Source organism: Buceros rhinoceros, unplaced genomic scaffold (genome assembly GCF_000710305.1).
Source record: "Buceros rhinoceros silvestris isolate BGI_N320 unplaced genomic scaffold, ASM71030v1 scaffold9206, whole genome shotgun sequence".
Classification (NCBI taxonomy): Eukaryota; Metazoa; Chordata; class Aves; order Bucerotiformes; family Bucerotidae; genus Buceros; species Buceros rhinoceros.
In genome coordinates, this window is record NW_010416909.1 from 45850 (window position 1) to 65685 (window position 19836).

Sequence of the window (19836 nt, forward strand, 5' to 3'; positions counted from 1 at the left end):
CTAAGTTTACTTGGTATGCTGAAGATTACGTTTAAAGCCCGCTATTTTACAAAAAACTTTGGTGGAACTGAAGTATGTTACATCTGCCTGAATATTCTCCCTTCTTACTTTTCTCAGTGATGTGTAAATTGTTCTGTCAGCCTACAACCCCACTTGTGTGAGTAATTTAAGGTGGGGGGGACACAGGGTGTATAGGAAGAGAGAAAGAAAAAAACCCACCTTAGCTTGTAAGTCAAACATATGCAGTAGTTTCACATAATTAACAGCCTTTACAGAACAATCCAGTGTTTGCAATTAGAATTTGGTGCAAGAAATAGCTGGCACCATATACTGGAGTTTCTCTGGAAAAACAACCCTTAAGCCCTTTTGGGCTATCGGCTGATGAATATGAAGCATGTGGATGTCTACTTGAGTTAGCAAGTGATGGTAATGCCTAATCTGCAGAAGTTTAAAGATCAAATGCTTAAGCAAAAACCACCTTAGGAAAGCTTGTGCTTAGAATTTTTGCTGCTGAGAAATCCTTTATCTTGGTGAGAAGAATGGAGATGTCTGTCTAGAGATAAGCATGCCTGTCTGGGAAGGATGTCAGCCCAGGAGAGGTACTACGTCGTTGTGACAAGATTGCTTAAAAGAACCAGAAACTCATGGGGCAAGAGTGGTACTGGCACAGTTTTGATTGCAAATGGACAAGGCAGGAGGATATTGTGCTCTGGGCTCTGGTGCATGTGATTGTGCTATCATCACAGCAAAAGTAGTGGTGAATGAAAAGCAGAGTGTTCCTGAAGCTTCCCCCAAACACAAACTGCGCTTAGATTTAAATGAGCTTGACCCACAGAAGTTTCATCTGCACCTGCTCCTCTGCATCCAGGCAGTGGAACTGCTGCTCTACCAAGAGATAACTGCAGTTTGTCCAAACAGCTTGGATGATCTACCAAAGAACTTCAGCCTCTGAAAACACACTGCCTAAAAATCGACCTATAATGTCACAGTTGGCTGTCATTGCATTAGAGTAGACAGTGAAGTCCTCACATCCTTTAAAACTCCTGGTCTGACGCTAGTAAATCAGTAGGAAGTCTCTCATTTACTTCAGCAATGGTTGGATCAAACCTGAAAAAGGGCATTCTGTATCCCCTGTCACTTATATCCCATAAGTCTTTTGCACATCAAAGTTGAGTCCCATCCGATTTCCCAACCGACTGTAGAAATGTCTGTGCTGAGACCCACAGCAATACAGCCACCACTATCTTTTAGTTACTGGTATCGAGCAGCATTTCTTCTTGTGCAGGGAAGCTGACATTCCTGATGGACCAGCCACCGTTTACTCCAGGTACTGTGAACAAACACACCAGCATCTTAATGCAGCCGTTAATTTGACCTAATGAAGATGATCTCTTTCTTAATCTGCACATGGTGATGATAAATCAGTGGGGTGAGCAGGAACAGTAACTTCTAGTTCCGATAGTATTCCTCTGCTTGATTTTTGTAAAAAAAAAGTGCAGTTAAAAGCTCAGCTATTTAGTAAAGGAACTTGGTACGTGGAGCAGAGAACATTCTGGCAGCCTCCGTGCACTGCTATTAGCTGCCCCCCATCACTTTCAGTATTCACTCTACATAATCAATAAGAGCGCAACGCCAGAGCATCTGCCCTTCCTAGCAGCTGCACCACCGCCGGGGCTGCACAGCAGTTATTACTGAGCCTGAATGAAGTCAGGCCAAGCAGCAGAGTGGAGTCTGAAAGCGCACTCACCTTCTTTGGTCCTCTCCTTTCAACCTGCGCATCCGCCAAGCTGCTCATCTCCAGCAGGACCGCCCCTGCACGGCACGCTGGAACGTGAATGAGAGCAGCTGCTCTGCACCTGGGACTGAGATCCTGGCAGATCACATGTGTTGTTTAATAATTTTGCATAGATCAACAGTTTTTGAATAGTGCACACTTCATTCAGTACAGCAGGTTTTTAAATTCTCGTTGTACGTTCATGGCTCATTGCACCTTTTCTAAACCACAGCAGTTGTCTCAGTTGTTAAACCAAAATGTTAATGTCTTCCATGCTATCCTTCCCTGTAGTTCAGTGCGTTTCAATGGGGGTTAAGAGGTAAAAACACTCTAAAACTTCAAACACCCATTCACATCATTACAGGCTCTACCTGACCTCATGTCCTCCCCAATAGCCTGCTTCTCCTCATCAGCAGTGCTAACTAGTGACATCTACAGAGAAAATGAGAGAGGCTTCTTCAGTGAAACAATAGGGGATCACTAACGCTACTGTCTAATTGCTGCTAAGCTGCCGTTATCGTGGTCTGGTGGTGTCCAAGTGGAGCTCTGTGCACCTCCATAACTGATAATCCCCTCACCAGCCTACCCCTCAGCCCATCGTGGGTTTCTGGTCTCTTGAACACACAGCACTTCAGTTTATTACCTGCTTTTCCAAGTCAATGCTTTTCTGGACAAAGGGGTTTCCCTTCAATCTTGATTCTAACTCCTCCCCATTACATTTCAGACCGGAGTATAACTTACAGTTTGTATTTTGTACCACTGCCATAGTAGTCTTCGGGATAGACCCAGTCTGGCAAACATAGTTGTGGATATCGTTATTATCTGTGTCTGTAATGTGTGCGGCTCGTTGTAGCCGTTGAGCCTTAAACTGGAGCTCTTGTGCTCTCACCAACTCCTCACTTCAAAGCAAGTGTTTGTCAGCTTCTGCTACTATCTCTCACGAGAGAAACTTGAAGTACAGACTAGTCCAGTTTTGAATCTCCCACTTTGATCCTTTAGAACAATAAAACTGGCAAGAATCACCATGACAAAATGCTAATTTCAAAACGGCTTGGATTTCCCAATAGATTCATTTGTGTGGGTTTGGAAGTCTCCACCTACCTGGTTAAATGCCTGCTAACCTCTGAAGCTGTGGCCTCTGATGCTCGAACCTCTTCCAATTAACTCAGCTGGGTTGACTTCAGCAGGTGGATGATCAAGCCTACGGGTAATTAAGAAAAGAGCAGTTGTATCTGAAAATACCTGACCCAAACACAGCAATACTCCGCTGACAGAGGTGACTGATAACACAACGCTGTGGGGGCTGAACAAACATTCCTGTCCCAATCCAAGTTTTCCCAAACAAGAAGATGAGGGAAACCTGGGAAACCTCTTGTTTCAGCGCAGAAGTATGTGGCTTTCTTTCTGGCAGATGCTGAAATTTAAGACTACTTAGGATGAAGAGCATTAGAGATGCTTCACACTTATCTTGACATATTTCAGTTTTTACATTTTCTGTATGTACCAGTGAAAGCTGGTAGTAGGGGGAGGAAAAAAAATCATTATATTCACATTTGTAAGTATAGCTATCGGGCTGCATTGAATCATGCAGTCTGTGTACCGTTCCCGTGTAACATTAGTATTCACTGACAAGATGAAAAGCAAGCACAAGTGAACACGCGGGCTGGGGAATACTTGACTTACTTAAACTCTTGTTTTTTGTAAGTAGGAAACAAACCTTAGAATGTATCTTGAGGGATTCCCGTGGCCAACACTTATATCTGAAACTACAGCAGCTATTCCAGACAACAGTATTTGGAGAACTGATCTGCCAATAAAACCAAATTAATGTGAAAAGGTTGTTTCAAAAATGACACTTCCAGGACTATTCTGCACGTATCTAAAATTAAAAGGGAATAAAACTTCTGTTTTCATTAGTTTCAATATCAGCATCATGCCATTTGCCATCCTTGACTCTGTATATTCTTAATCTACCATTTGCCTCAAATTGCTTGGAGGCGATATCTGCAGACCCCAATACTCATAATGAGCTGGGGCACGGGGAAGCGGAGCTATTGCCAGGAGTAACCGCATGGGAAAACCCCTGCCTGGGGGAGCGGCTGAAATCAGTGCCGCGTTAAGCCTAGCAGGCCGCATATGAGACAGGGGTTGCTTTGACACTTGCACTGGGTTGTTTCATGGGGTCAGCAACTCTGCCATACAAGTTTGGAAGAAGACCATATGGTTTTCTGGGGCAGAACTGGAATTCAACCTCACCCAGTTAGTTTTAATTTTAAAAGGGAAGTGACAATCTCTACTTTTATGTTATCACTTGACGCGTTCATGTGGGCAAATACTGTGCACTAGAATAATTAACGTGCCATGGCATAGCATGTTACTACAGCCAAAACAAGAAGTCTGACATTTTCTCGAGGGACTACTATCAGGTGTAACTCTGGTGCCATAGGACAGTGGTGCCAAGTACAACGTTGGCATTGTTCTTGGTACCACTTACATCCACATAGTAACTGGTGATTGTCCCAAATTAAACAGAACTAACTCCTTTGGGTAGTAGCTTGGCCTTTAAAAGTCATTTTCCATGTTCACACAGAGCTGCAAACGCACACACCGTTTGTGGAAATACCACTGAGAAGTGTATGGCTGAAGGTGGAAAATGCTGGAGATGAGGGGTGGGCTGGGAAGCCCTGAAGCACTGCTGCTGGAGATGCCCATCTGGCCTCTCCTGCAGCTGTGCCGCTCTCTCCTCTCACACACGATAGTGCCGGGAAGAAAAGGTTGTGCCAAGCAGGCGTGCAGCAGCAAGGTCTTGTTTAACCAGAAAACTCCCAAGTGGTCAACAGCCACCAGGACTGAGACTGTTTTCTGTTACACCTCTCTCATTCAGGCACCTCACAAAATGCCCTGCAAGCTGAGGATGAGGTCTGAGCTTTAGAATCAAACCTGCATGTAAAGATGAGCCACTCGGTTTCTCGTCCGTTCACATTCCCTCCAGTTTAGCTGTTCACCCAAAGGGTGCATAAACCGTTGCTGAGCTGAACATCAAATGGTTTCCCCATTATTCTTGTGGACTGCTAGTTACTTTTGTACTGGATTAGTCTCAACGAGGAGGCTGTGACAGGCTGTACAGGGCAAAATGTGCCTTTTACAATTACTTGTGGGGATTGGAGCCACCCACCCGCTTCAAAGCCCGGTGAGGTTAATTGCAGCTCTTTCTCTTGACCTGCATACCAGAGCGCACCGCTGGCCGTCCTGCCCTCCTGGAGCAGACTGTCTCAAACAGCTCTGTCTCATTTTGCCAGGCCATTGACAAGAGTGGTGACACAGGCTGCTCTAAACAGTCTTGCTCTCTGCATTTTCGGTGAGGGGGTGGCGTTCTAAGATTTTACTGTGTCTTTTCACTGTGTAGCATTTGCAGGAAAGATGATTCAACAGCATTTTCCCCCTCTTTGTTCCCTCAGAACCAGCAGCTCAAAAGAAATCTGTGTGTTAAGTAAGTCACCTGCTAAGGTAACCCTGCCCTGCTGTGTCAGCGCTCGCCCCACGGCAAACCGGAGTGCTTTCTGATGTAAACAGGTTCCCCAAACTCAGCAGCAGGTCATACGAGTTCCTCTTCCAGCAGCATCGTGAGACATTTCTGACAGTCAGAGTGTGACTCGAAAAGGATGGAGAAGGCTTAGGAGAGAAGAAGTGAAGGGGAGCATTTGCCATAGGCCATCATCTAGAGAATACTGCTGGCACCACGTCCCCAAAGCTCAACGTGCGTTTCTCATTCCCTCTTCAGAGTGCTGTTAGCGTGAGATCACAGCCCTCATCTGAGATCAGGATGAAATGAATTCATTGTCTTGGGTCTGCAGTAGATCCCCAGAGAAATAGAAGTGCTGGGCATTTTCTACACATGCTCAAGGTTCTTGTTTGCTTCAGATGAACCAAATCTACTTTCAAGTAACAACTGCTGAAAGGTGTGGTGAAGGAAACATGTCCGTAACTAAGTGCATGTAACAGAAGCTTCCTCAGGTGAGCTTTAGTCTAGCCCGGATGGTTAACAGTGGTCATGATTTCACATACTTCATCACCAGATTCAGCTGGCACAAACTTATTCTTCCTTTAAAGTTTTTGGTTTGCTTGTACCTAGTGGATTAAACCCAAATTCCGGATAGAGAACTGAAACAACAACGTCTCCCTTCAAGTTTTCTTATCAAGGTGAAACATGAGCTCTGCACTCTACACAAGGTGACTGGGTGAACTTCTATAGCATAGTTATACACGCTGATTTATTTTACCTCTTGGTCAGTATATAAATGACTGAATGGCTCTGTCTAGACATATAATCTATGAAATTTGTAAGCCTAGCCTGATATTTTTACAGCTACAATTAAAGTCCATCTTTCAGTTCTCTAATTTAGCACCTTTTTTGCTTGCTGACAAGAAGACAAGAACATTTTAAGCAGCAAGAAGAGAATCTAAAATATTAGCCGCTGTCATGTCAGATATTAGTTATTCCCCTGATCTGGTCTTGATGTTTATACTTCCCTCTTTGAGGTTTCTTAATTATTTCTGTCTTGTATTAAGTCTCACAAAACTCCCTAGATGTAGGCTTTGTGATACAGGATCTCAACTGCTCATTCGATCAATGGACTTGCTTAATATGCTTGAACTTCCCAGAGACACTTCTGACACATTATGAGGGGGAAACAGAGGTTCGGAGTATGCTCAGGTACTCCTGAGCCTGAAGTCCATTCAAAGCTCTTTATCAGATAGCTAGAGTTATTTTTTTAAAAATTCCTGCACTTGGCAATATTTTTATCAAAGCTGTTATGTAGTAATAAATAAGCGGTACAGGAGAACGACGTTAGTTGTACAGTGGTATTTTAAGAGGGTCAGTCTGAGAAGTTGGGCTGCGTGGTCTCGCTGCGTGTCATTTGATGGGGTCGCTGTTCAGGGGATGTGTACCAACAGAGCAGCCGGCACAGTGCTTCCCAAATGTTTCTCCTTCCATGCTTGCCTTGAGTATTGCCGTAATTTTAAATGCTGTCACACTAATTCTGGAAATGAAACTCGTCACTGAATGACCGGTATAAAGGTCGCTTGTATTCTTTTGCTTCTCAAGTAGCTGATTCTTAGGCAAGTTGCCTGTAAATCCTAAAAGTATCATGAAAGGCATTTAGACAAAGTTTTGTTATTCAAATGTGCTGCATGTGATAGTAAAACTCAGGTATTGTCCGTCTAACAGCAATATACCATGTCAGAGCTCGAGAAAAGCAATGGTATTCCGAGATTTAAAGCAGGACAGACTTAATTGGAAAGCCCTATGTGAGCACTGCCTTTGAGGGGAAAAAAAAAAAAGGCTGCTACACATTTTTTGTATTTTTTCTTGGCTCAGTAACCCCTAATTCCGGTTAATATCAGAAAAGATTTGAAATATGTTTGCAGAGCAAAAGCAGCCTGTGTTTCAGCACATTCCCCACTGCAGTCTACATGGGTGGTTATCTCAGCAACTCCAGTAAACCCAAATTTCAGCACTGATTTAGCCAGAATCCCTTCAGATCTGCATCCCAGCGCATTATACAACATGACACAGAACTGTCCTGACAAGAGAAGAAAGTCCACTTCAGTAACATGGCTACATCTCATAAGCCATGGTTTTAGCAGGTTAAAACCACACTGCATGGACTCTGTTGGAGACTATCACTTCTCGCTTCAGAGCAGGTACAGACACTTGTACACATGCAGGTACCAGTATATACAGACACGCAAACGTGTTGTACATTAAATGAGTGTGTATATAAAATCTAAAAGTATGCGCGCATGTTCATAGTTACAATAAAAACCTGTACCTCATGAAGAAGGCGCTCTGTCTATCCAGGATGCAGGTCATCTGTGTTGATACGTCCTGGCCTTGATGTTACAGGACCTGTGCTCAGGACCTTGAGTTTGTGCCAAAGGATCCGTGAGACCAAGAGGTTAGATGAGTCGTAGCATACAGCCCACGTGCTAGTTCTGGCAGTAATTTTCTATGACGCAAAGCAAGTATGAATACATTTTGCTAAAACAATTACTGAGAAGTTCTAAAAATTAATGCTTCTGCTGCACTTTTGCTCATGAGCCATAAGGGGAACTTTGTCTTTCAGCATTACGGTGCTCAAGGAAAAAGGAAAGGATTCTGGTTTATGGTTCTGAGTCAGTCTTTTTCTTACTAACATATGGCCCCATTTTTTCCAGGTTCTTTAAGCAAGTTGTAAACATAAACTTGATGCACATGGAGTGTGATTCATGAAGAGTTTAATTTGCCTAGTATAAAAGATTCACATAGGTTCTGTAACATCCTTAAATTATTTTTGTAGTTTGAGTAGCATCCATTGAGGAAAGCAGAACTGTTTCCCCGGGGTCCATTTATCACTGTTTGCTACTAATTAGAAAACTGAAAATGCAATATGCATGACTCACATTATCAGTGTTGGCTTTGGACTGATGTATCTCTCCTCATGCTTCCCCAGGAACTTTTATTCATTTCCCAATTAATTTTTTTCTCTGTCTTTTTTTTTTTTTTTAAAGGTTTCCGACAGATGTGACTCCATCTTCGTTAATGGCAAGGAAATGAAAAGCAAAGTGGATACTATTGTTAACTTCACTTATCAGCATTTTACCACCCAATTAGAAGTGACGGTCTGGGTTCCAAGGCTCCCGCTGCAGATAGAGATCTCTGATACGGAGCTTAGCCAGATCAAAGGCTGGAGGATACCCGTCACCTCCAATAAAAGGTATGCTTACAGCACTGGCACAGATACGTGCCCAGGGCCTCTGATTTTACACCACAACAGGTTTTTAGAGTATTTCTCAGAATCTAAACTCTCCTGTTTAAACTAGCTTTACAGTCTGTCTTAGCCTTCATTAAAACATCCAACATCAGTGGGCTGCATTTTATCCCAATCAGTTTAAAACGTCAGTGGCTTTGCCTGGAGCGTTAATCAATTCCAGACAATCTCAGGAAATTGTATCATACACTCCGATGTCTAGGAAAAGGACCTGGACCTCTTCATTCCTTGCTGAAAATGCCCATTCTAGCAGAGCCATCATTTGGACAATTTGCAAGATTAAGAACTTCCAGGAACACCGCTGTATTGTTGGATTTCAGGTTATGTTGAAAAATACTACTGCAGAACAAGGAATGACACCAGCTCAGATTTATAATCCAGTGAAAAAGCATTTCTGGCAGCAGTAACTGTAGTGCTAACCGGTGTGGCAGTTCTAGCTAAAGCACTCCATCTGCCCAGGAGAGCACCTCAGCTTTTGAAGAGCCTTAAAGAGCCCATGCAGGCAGCAGCAGAGTACAATGATCCAACACTTTATGAGGGCATACAGCTAAGGGTAATAGATCTCAATTTACAGGGTACTCAGGTAGTGAGTTCCAAAAAAGGACTGACTCACCTCTTGGCATGTGGACATTTTTTCTGGCTATGACAGAGGAAGTAGTGAAGATCTGGCACAAGAGAAATTTGTGTGTTTGCTTCAGTGATAAAGGCAAAGTTGCTATTTGTGGCAGGAAGAGGGGTGCTAGGTGCTAGGTGAGGCATGGACATGTGCAGGCTGCTTAAAGTTCCACTTAGCTCACCTTCTTCTGCCTGTAATGTGCTGTAACACTCCCTTAGGCACAGCTCCTACTAAACCAGCAGGGATGCGCTGAGTAAACGGCTGCAGGATTAGGCTGTTGTTGATGTTTATTACAGGAGTAAACTTTCAGCAGCAAGCTCAGTGAGTTAGACAAGCGACCGTGGTTAACGGTCGTGGACATTCTGACTTTAAACCCATTACACACAGCGCTGGAAATCTACCCCCTGGTGTCTAGTTGTGATTTATTTGGCCAGCCGAAATAAAGATAATGGTCTGAGAGTCTGCTCTGTTTGCAAGCTGGCACATGGTGTGAGTGCGCTGCTGCTCAGACTGCATCTGAACTGCTGGCGCATCTTCTGCAAGCATTTGCCGTGAAGGGTGGAAGAGAAAGCATGGGCGCTGTGTCGCTCCCCAGAACTGCAGCTGCTACTTTATGACATCATGTGGCAGCAGTCCACAGCCATGTGAAGAGGAAAGGTTTCAACTAGAAATAAATTATCTGTTTTATGGTACATCCACGTGAATTTTTTGATCTGTGGGGCTATTCTAAATCAATCGGCAGTCCAGGAGTAGCGATAGTTGTGCTCACTCTGACACTTACTTTTTACGTAAGGTTTTTTACATCTCCCTTGTTTTTAGATTTGGATAAGATTCCCTCCCCGCTTTTTTTTTTCCCCTCTTTAACTTTGAATCTCCTTATACCTCCACCTCCTCCATATCTATGTCCTAAACATGGGTGAGTTTTTATGATGAGTTTTTAAATGGTGACCTGAAGCACACAAGACATTTGGACAGGTGGGGAGCTGCAGGGTGGTTTCTGAAGCCTCAGTCAGTGGTACAGCCAGAAGACCACACTGGCTTATTCTGAACAATGGTTCAACCTGTAGTTCTTCACAGTGCCTACCTGGTACCTTTACTCCTGGAGGGATTGTCGTGTGTCTTCTTGATTCCTCACCTCACCACAGACAAAACTATTTTCTACTGTCCTCCTGTCCACTGGGGTTGGGTGGACAGCACTCCCTTGTCTTCTTGGCAAGAACTAAACATTGCTATAAAGTAATACATCAATATACAGAAGATAGATTTTTTGAGCACTTACTACAGGGATCGTGCAGAGACACTTCAGCAACCTCCAAACATTCTTCCATCTCCGCTGGCTCCCCTGCTCCCCTGCCTCGTTCTCACATGCTCATTGTGGCTGTGCTGGTTCAGTCGTCTGAGGGGCTGAGCCAGATGGCAAAATGTAACTGGGTTTACAATAATCTTTTAAATGTGTTTATTGGTTCTGTCAACAAAAGAAATGCCTGTGAAACTACTGCCTCAGCATGGCAGTTCTTCATCTGCATATAGCTGCTTCTATGTCAGATCTGAAAAAATGTTTATGTGCCCCAAATCACATCTGTTCTTTCCAGTGATGTCTGTTGAGCTAATAAATTGTATTGCTTTCCCTGTAAACCCTGTCATGTTTGTAATTGTAAAATACATGTAATTACAGACGTGTTTGCTTACCTAACTTCAGAATAATTTCCACAAAGCAATGAAAAAGATAGGTCTGTACAAAAATTCCCCACGTGCCACATGCCTGGCTCCGTTTAAACTGTGTCAGTTTTCACCTGGTCTGAACGGCTGCAAGAGCAGGAACTTGCTAGAGGAACAGAAAGGAAGAATAGGCAGCTTTTATGCCAGAAACTGGAAAAAAAATAGTGTCTGGTAATAGCAGTAATACAATAGCAGTAATACAATTTACCAGCTCAGTCTGTAAATACATGGCAAACGTCTAGTTTTATCCAGAGGAGAACTTGATCTGTGTGTGTGCTACTGCAGCTCCGAAGAGCCGCGCTTTCCAGCTGAAAGTCAGCTCGTGGGGCAGCTCATGACTAATGCATGGGATGTGGTCCTTGAAGTAGCGTGGGCTGACAGAAGCTCTACTCCTGCAATGGCCTGCAAAAAAGCCCACAATCTCAGCAAACGAAAGGTGTATATTTAAATTAAAGTCAAATATTAGAGTGTGGAAGAGGTCCAGGCAGACTCCGCTAGTCTAACAAGAACATTTATTTCCATTCCTCGTGCATCTGGAGAATAATTACCTTCTGAGGTTCCCGCACTAGCTCTGTGCACATACATTTACAAGGGATGAGTGGCTTCAACTTGCATTAATAGGAATTGCACGGCTAAAGTCTCACAGAACAAGCTGGAAATTTAATTTCAGTAAATATTTGCAACATGGTTTTCATGAGGATCCCAGGAAGGCTGACATCACACCAGCATATGCGTCCAGCATATGCTTCAGTATCCGGCTCAGAGTTTACTGGACTTTTACCAGCATCTGGCTTTACTGATCAATAGCTGATAAAGCCGTTACTAAGTCATGGTGCCTGCAAATCTCTGAGTAATACAAACCTTTGAAACCTACCAAAGAGTTACCCCAGATGTGGTGTTGAACGGCAGCCTGTTGAGCTGATGGTTAATTAGCTGATCGCTCTGCTTTGCTCCTGTCTAGTACTAGAGCCAAAAGCAGGAAAGGCACTCAAAGTTGAATGCGGGAAGAAATAAACTGCTTTAGTTAGTCTCTGTGTGAGTGCTGCCTCTCAGAAATCTAACGCTGTACTTCAAGGCAAATGAAGTGAAACAGGATTCAAACCATTCCATTTCTGCATAGCAACATCCACCCAAAGCTTGAACGTGCTGTAAATTCACCCCTTTAGTTCATTGACCTCAGAGTCCTGTGGATATAAGGCCACAGAGATCTTTGTCATAGGTAGATTGTATTTTCAGGAGCTGTAAAGGTACCTGATTGCATCTCCTCTTGAACTGGGAGTGGAGCTATGTGCAACTTTTTTCTGTAGCTTCCACTAAGTCAACTTCTAGTGGCTTGTATTTTGTATGCAAAGTAGATTAACTTTTTTCAATTAGGGGTTTTTTTAAAATACATGGCTCGTTTTAATGAGTATTTCCAATTCAAACCCTTTATTTTTTTCAACAGAAAATTAGCATCTGGCTCAAGAATGTGATGCCTGGTTTGAGAGTGGTGCAGATTAAAAGAGACACACTTAAACTGCTCACAGACAGTGTCTATAATGGAAAGTTGACAGATCACTGATTAGATCAGTGCTAGCAGGCACCCTTGTAACAGGGCTGCTGTTCTAACTCAGCTCTCTGGCAAAGGCTTTCTCTGTGTGAAATGTAAATTAAATGTAATTCTGGCAACCTTGGTTCACTCCAGAAAAGCAAAACATCTTCCAAGGAAGTTTGCCAAGGAGCAAGAAATAGGGTAAGGAGAGAGATATCCAGAGCTAACCTTGGAGGTGACCAAAGGAAGAAAAAAGCACAATATGCAGCTATAGCTTACATTCATGAGGACATGTCTTAAAAAAAAAAATGAGCTCACTGCTTAATGACGGAGTTTAAACCTACTGAAAACACTGTAACACAAAGTTTAAGACTTTAAAGGGAACTACGCAATTCAGTAAGTCATCTCAAATGTTTTGTTGCACCCCTGGAGACAAAACACTGAAATGCTCTGGCTTAGTAACTGAATCATGGATTTGTGGCTTTGAAGTGGAAATTTGTTTTAAAAAAAAAAAAAAAAAGAACTTGAGTGGGTACCAGGTAAAGCAGACTTGCAAAGCTTGTGTTGAAAATTCAAACACCTCACTTTTACTTTGCACTGACCTAAGAAAGTGCCTTGCCCATCCCGCAGTTTAAGGATGCTTTTCTGATGTTCCGTGTTTGCATGCCATGGAGAAATGCTTTTGTAAGGAAATAGAGCCCTTACCTTTGTTCCTGAGAGATACCACCTGGAAAGACTTGGACTTGAATCATCTTTTTGTGGTTGTTAGCACTGGGGCTGAAAAATCCTTCCCCGCAGAGCTGTTCTGAGTGTATTTCCTCTTGGACAGTCCAGGATCCTAAAGATTTAAACAGTGAAAGTAGAAATAAATAAGCACAGAAATAAATATGAGTAGCAGTAACACTGGATTTGAGTAAAACATCTGGTTATGTAACAGAAACAGAAACCAGAGATGTGTAAAAAAAGTCAGTGTGAATGTTGAACGTGGGAACATTTTTCTTCAAGCCACAGGAACACTAGTTCTTTTCCCATAAGAAAATTGGTTCTGTGGCTCTTTTCCCCCAAATCCCGTAAGTACTTCTGACCTGAACAGCCTCTGCGCGTTTTCCTCCAGTTCTGCACAGGTACTAATGTCACCGTACTTCTAAAAGCGGGTCAAATCCCCAAATCTCAGAGCTAAACCTGGTTTCCCCGAACTCTGAGATTATTCAGGGCTGGGTTATGGTTTAGATGAGCCGAAGAGGACCAGAATACAGGAGTAAATTGGAAGTGGGAACATTATGGGGTTCCTACACTCTTTTATGGCATTATAAAGCCAAAGCCTGAACAGGCCACACGAGCTCTATGAATTCCCCCTTCTAGCGCTTCCCTCGTGGCTGTTCTGCTGACGGGCTGGCTTCGGCTCCTAGTCCAGACCGACGCTTGAGTCGGGAAGGGGAGAACTAGCTGGAATACCCAGCTAGTCTGATTCTGTAAGGCTAATTTCTTTGTGTAATGACAATCCTATTTTACGATCCTGTTCTTTTCTTAACAACTCAGTGGTTATTCAGTGTTATTCAGGTTATTCAGTGGCGTTTCAGTCAGCGACTGATGATGGACATTGCTGTTTTACACATGCAGAACCAAAAAGGCTGCACCAAATACCATTTACTTGAGGCTGTAGATATATAAATAAAGTGATATATATATATATAAAGTGATGCATTGAAAACATATATATTAAACATATACATATAAAGCGATGGACTGAAAATGTATTTCCAGTGTATTAGGTTCCGTACCACCAGGGCTTTCTATCATTTTGAAGAGCACAAGGGCTTTTCTTAGATATGGTTTCAGCTTACCGCTTGCCAACTTTGTCATGAAACAATTTATAACAAAACCAATTCTGTTTTATAGTAGTTTTTCATAGCTGGTATTTTAAAGGAGAAGATAAAGGAACACAGTAAACACAAAACAACTCTCCAAAATACTGTGACAAATAAGCGGCTTACCCTGTATTTCCCACTCTTGCTTTAGAGCTGGCTTCAGGCTCAATAAATAAGTAAAGGAGAAAGGCAAATTATTTCTGAGCAATGAATTCCACAGCATAGGGGCATAATGAGTAAAAGTGTGAGCACCTAGCGCTTAATGCCTGACTTGAAAGAGATGAAAGAATCCATGTGTTTGTTCCAAGGAATAAACACTATAAAAAAAAAAAGAAAAAAAAGAAAAGAAAAAGAAAGAGAAACTGAGTTTAAAAGCAGACAAAATCCGTGGGGTGTGACAGCACTGCTGTCATGGACAGAAGAAGGCTCTGTCATGCCTTCTATAAGGCGTGTGGAAAGCTGTTATTTTGTCGCAGGTTGTGTTTTGGAAGGGGCACAGACAATTGGAAAATGTGAAATATGTCTGATGCTGCAGTTGTTTCCATGGGGTGAGTGGTGGTCTCACCAGTCTGGCCTGGTGTTTGTGCGTCAGAGTAGTGGATGACCTGAGTGGTAAATAAGTGCCTCATTTGGTTTTTTGGAAGCCCTCTGCAAGATGGTTCCACTGAAATCTCAGCAATGGCAGACTTATTGTCAAGTTGCTGGGAGGTTCCACTTAAAGAATTCACTAACAGAAGTGACAGCAGGTTTTAAATTGTACAGCAGAAAAAATCTGTACAAGCATCCCACCCAGATTCAGTTATCTACCCATTCCAAACTCTGGTTTCCTGTTTCACACACAGCAGCGGATGACGATAACGTTAACTGAATTGATAACACCATCCGACAGAAGCACCGCAGTGTTGGAGGGAGATCATGGCAACGCCAGTAACAAACTTGGATCTATTTGCAGGCCCACCCGTGACAGTGAGGACGAAGAGGATGATGAGAAAAAAGGAAGAGGTTGTACCCTCCAGTATCAGCATGCCATGGTGCGAGTCCTCACGCAGTTTGTAGCTGAATCCTCCGAGTTGGGAGGCCACTTGACCTACATGCTAGGCTCTGAGTGGCAGTTCGACATCACTGACCTTGTGACTGATTTCATGAAGGTGGAAGAACCCAAGATCGCTAAGCTTCAAGATGGCCGAGTTCTGGTTGGTCGTGAGCATGGCATCACCACGGTCCAGGTACAGCCTAAAAATGTGTCTGCAGGTTCTGGATGCACACACACAATAGCTAGTTAGCTTATAAAGTTAACTGCTCTCAGGAAAAGAACAAGCTGAAAAAATCTATGTGCTACATAAAGCAAGTTTGAATGGGGTTTCATTTTCACTATTTGTCACTTACTTCCCTAAAACACCTTTTGGAGAAGATTCTAAAGGGATTTGTGCTTGGTAACATGACTAGCAACACAGTGAGATCTTCTGAACACAGGTTACATCAAGCACGCAACAAGCTTCTTGTAATATAAGGGGGGACCTTCTGAACCCAATTGTTAGGGAATTTTACCAGAGAACTTCATATGCTTTGACATAAAAATCAGTTCCTTTATGTTCACAAAGTGAAACACAAAAAATGGGCACAGGAATAATCTTCAGAAATCTTGCAGAGTTCATGTCTCTCTCTGACATCATGCCTATTTCTTCACCAACACGGAGTGCAAGCACTGGGGCTTTTCTTATTAACTGGAAACACCCGTGATGTTCCCCTCCACTGTCGTTTGCAGTCAGCACAGAGAAACGGGGACTTCTAGAGCTCAGCCTAAAAGTCACACACGGGTCTAGGGGTTTCTGCCCTGGAAATGTCGCTTTCACAGCAGTGGCTGTAGAAGAGCCAAAGGCAGCTGGCTCCAATGCAGGCGGCTTCGCCATCGATTCTCATGTTAGTGTAGACAAATTGTACCTTAAATATTTTGGGCTTGAACCAGCTGCTTCTGGCATCAGCAGAAAGATGACTGTTTCCTTGTGAGCACGTTACAAACAAGGTCTTAGTGCAAACTGACAGGACTTTTTGGCATTGAAAAATGCAGCCGGGCACCCAGTGGGGTTTTCAAAGTCCTTTTGCAAAGCTCACTTTCATTTCATTCAGGTCCTCTGTCCCTGCAAAGGCATCGGGCCAAGTTCCTATCAGCCAGGCTTTGTACACTTATTTATTTCCTTATTGAGTTTCAGCGTTAATGAGTGTCCTACGCTATGTCTTGCGCTATATACCGCATTCATAGGAGGTTTTATAGACCACTCAAAAATGACTTTTTTTTTTAAACAAAATCCATTTAATTTAATCTATACTCCATTGTTGAGATGAAAGTGCAATTTTGAAGTGAGTGGTTGCTTCATTAAATTATTTTTGTAAATAAAATAATTTAGCAGCAAATGAGTGCAACATCTTGGGGGAAACATTGGTTATAGCTTATACATGGATGTGACAAACCCAAGATTAATCCAAAGCATTACGCCGATTCGAGGCCAATCTTGCTCTACAACACAGTTACTTGCTATTTCATGCAAGGCCTTTGCTTTCTCTTTCAAGGTTCTGTCACCTCTTTCCGATTCCATCTTGGCAGAGAAGACAGTGATCGTTCTAGATGACCGTGTAACCATTACAGATCTAGGAGTACAACTAGTTTCAGGCTTGTCCGTCTCCTTACAAATCAGCAAAGGAAATAAGAGAGCTATCGTTTCTACCACCTCTGCATACGATATCCTCCACACTCCAAAACAGGTACGATCCACAGGAGATACAGAATTAATTTATTTGTTTCCTGTCCGTTGTCAGAAGCTGGGGAAAAGCTACTGCTGTAAGGTTTAGACAGCACATACAACGTATGACTTTGTGAAGAGCAGTGATTTCACGTAGTAGAGACTGGGCATCTTGATGTCCAGCTCCTAGAGGTGCAAACACCCATACAGAGTGACCATGAAACTGCCCAGAGCTAGCCTACAGACCTGCACGGCACAGGGAGAGAGCATGCACAATGCTGTAGAAAGCACGTACGTACCACTCCAGACACTCCTCCTATGAAAAAATGTGGCTCAGTGACGTCAGCAGGGGTAGGAACCCTGCACCTTCACAGCCTCCCAAAGCCAGGTCAGCCAGAAGGAATTCTGGCTGCACAAACGGAAGATTTCTTGAGCAGCATTGCTGAAATCTCAGGAGTTTGTGCTTGCTTTGAACTGTATAATCTTGAGGAATTAAATAGCTTTCCATGAGACCACAGAATAAAATATATCTATATTTATTTTATTTATTAAAGAATTGAGACTCTATATCACAAGAGAAAGTGCATCTTTTCAGCGCTAGCAATTTGCAGTGAAAAGACAAAACGTTTTGGTCAAAACTGCCTTAAAAATGGCATTTTTGTGAGCGTTTCTATAGTTTCCACAAAAGACTACAATCACTTTTGTTTCTTTCACTTATTCTCACATGACAGAAGATTTAAAGTACTGCATTGAGATGTGTTCTTAACCTCATTTGTTCCAATGGGCTGCCTGGGGTCACCGATCCAACACACAACAGCTCTGCACGTTGTATTAAATATGGCACTAGAACCGCAGTGCTACAGAAATTCCCCAGTATAGGTCCTTTATAAAGCTAATTAATCAGGACTTTGGAAAGATGATTATTTCCATCATGAGGCCCTGGCATTCAAAAGAGGCTTCTCACTTCAGACTGGCAAAAAAAAATTGTCCATTTTATTTGTCAGCACCTTTTATTAATTTTAGACGACCGAGTCTCTGGTAGCTCCTGAAGATGAGATAAATGCCTAAATATCTAGAGAACACAAATCTGCAAGAAGGAAATAGGAAGCAGAGTAGGCATTTTGTTTTGTTTTGTTTTGTTTTTAAACAAAATAAACCAAAGTTAAACTGTGTATTTATTTTGCCAATGTCAAACAGACTTAAACAGCTGGGTGTCTGTACACGTTTCTTTTTTTCTCATCCTCTTCCCCCAGGAAGCCATAGTGAGTGCTTGGATTTTGTTCAGTGATGGGTCAGTGACGCCGTTAGATATCTATGACTCCAAGGACTTCTCGATCACCATCACTTCACTGGATGAGATGGTAGTGTCTGCACACCAAAACCTTCAGTCCAGATGGCCTGGGGTAGTGGCGGAAGGGGATGGGCAAGGACCTCTCATTAAAATTGAGATGGTCATCAGTGAGCCGTGTCAGAAGACTAAGCGGAAGAGCATTCTGGCTGTTGGAAAAGGAAGTGTCAAAGTAAAGTTTGGTCAAAAAGACTCTGACCAAAAAGAAAGCACTAATGACATTGATGACGTGGATACAGATTTTAAAAGCCATGCAAGCAATTCTATAGAGAAGCCTGCAGAACAAGAGAGGACAGCACAAGAATGGTCCAAAATCCATGAGGACATGTCCAGTTTTGAGGACAATGCAAACAAAAGCACAACTTTCGTATCTCCCATTGATCAGGAGTCCCTGGAGGACGGACAGCTCCAAAATAACCCAACGGCCTTCACAGGTTTCCCTGCGCAAGTCGAAATACCAGGAGAGAACAATCCCAGTGATCTCACATTGACTTCGAGAGGATTGACAGATCTGGAGATTGGCATGTACGCCCTGCTGTGTGTTTTCTGCTTGGCAATCTTGGTCTTTTTGATTAACTGTGTGGCATTTGCTTGGAAGTACAGACATAAAAGGTTTGCTGTGAGTGAGCAAGGCAACATCCCCCATTCCCATGACTGGGTCTGGCTTGGAAATGAGGTTGAACTGCTGGAAAACCCAGTCGACATTTCGCTCCCGTCAGAGGAGTGCACTACCATGATTGACAGAGGAATGCAGTTTGAAGAAAGCAACTTCCTCCTTAATGGGAGTTCTCAGAAGACTCTTCATAATCATATCCTCAGATCTTCTGAGTACCTTTGTGAAAAAGAAGTTAAAAGTGAACCTATAAATCCTTCTGGGCCAAAGCAGAAGCGAGTAAAGTTCACTTCATATACAACGATACTGCCGGAGGATGGAGGCCCCTACACCAACTCAATTCTATTTGACAGTGATGATAATATTAAATGGGTATGCCAAGATATGAATCTTGGCGATTCCAAGGAACTTAGGGACTATATGGAAAGACTGCAAGACAATATGTAAAACTACTTTCTTATGTTTGTAATCACCTTTATGCCTTCTGTTTATGGATGGTGGAGCAGTCAGTCCAGTCAGCAATAGGAACAAGACAGTCCGACCTCGGAGTTACTGAGATGATAACCTGGTATCACTGAGCAGGTACAAGAGGCTGGCTGAGTTAAACCTGTTTCACCACAAACCAGGACGTGCCCCTAAAACAGCTACCTGTAGGTCCTGGAGGTGTCACGCTCGGTGGCTGGTTTTGTATACTGCCTGGTACTAGCCAAATGCTAATACAGCTACGCTCAGACTCGGAGGAGACTCCTTTTGGTTGTCATCTCCCATGATAAATGGCAAATCAGAAAAGAAAGGGGTATTTGTTTGCATTGATTTT

The 19836-nt window shown here is 42.9% G+C and overlaps 1 protein-coding gene across 1 annotated transcript in view; it reads left to right on the forward strand.

The window, feature by feature from the left end:
• Positions 1–19466, forward strand: part of TMEM132B (transmembrane protein 132B) — a 39857-nt gene extending 20391 nt beyond the window's left edge. Inside the window, exons 2-5 of the mRNA XM_010137983.1 lie at positions 8327–8532; positions 15273–15546; positions 16889–17080; positions 18312–19466. Coding sequence (XP_010136285.1) covers positions 8369–8532; positions 15273–15546; positions 16889–17080; positions 18312–19466 — 1785 coding nt within the window. The 5' untranslated portion in view covers positions 8327–8368. The remainder of the gene's footprint in view (positions 1–8326; positions 8533–15272; positions 15547–16888; positions 17081–18311) is intronic.
• The last annotated feature ends 370 nt before the right edge of the window (positions 19467–19836 follow it).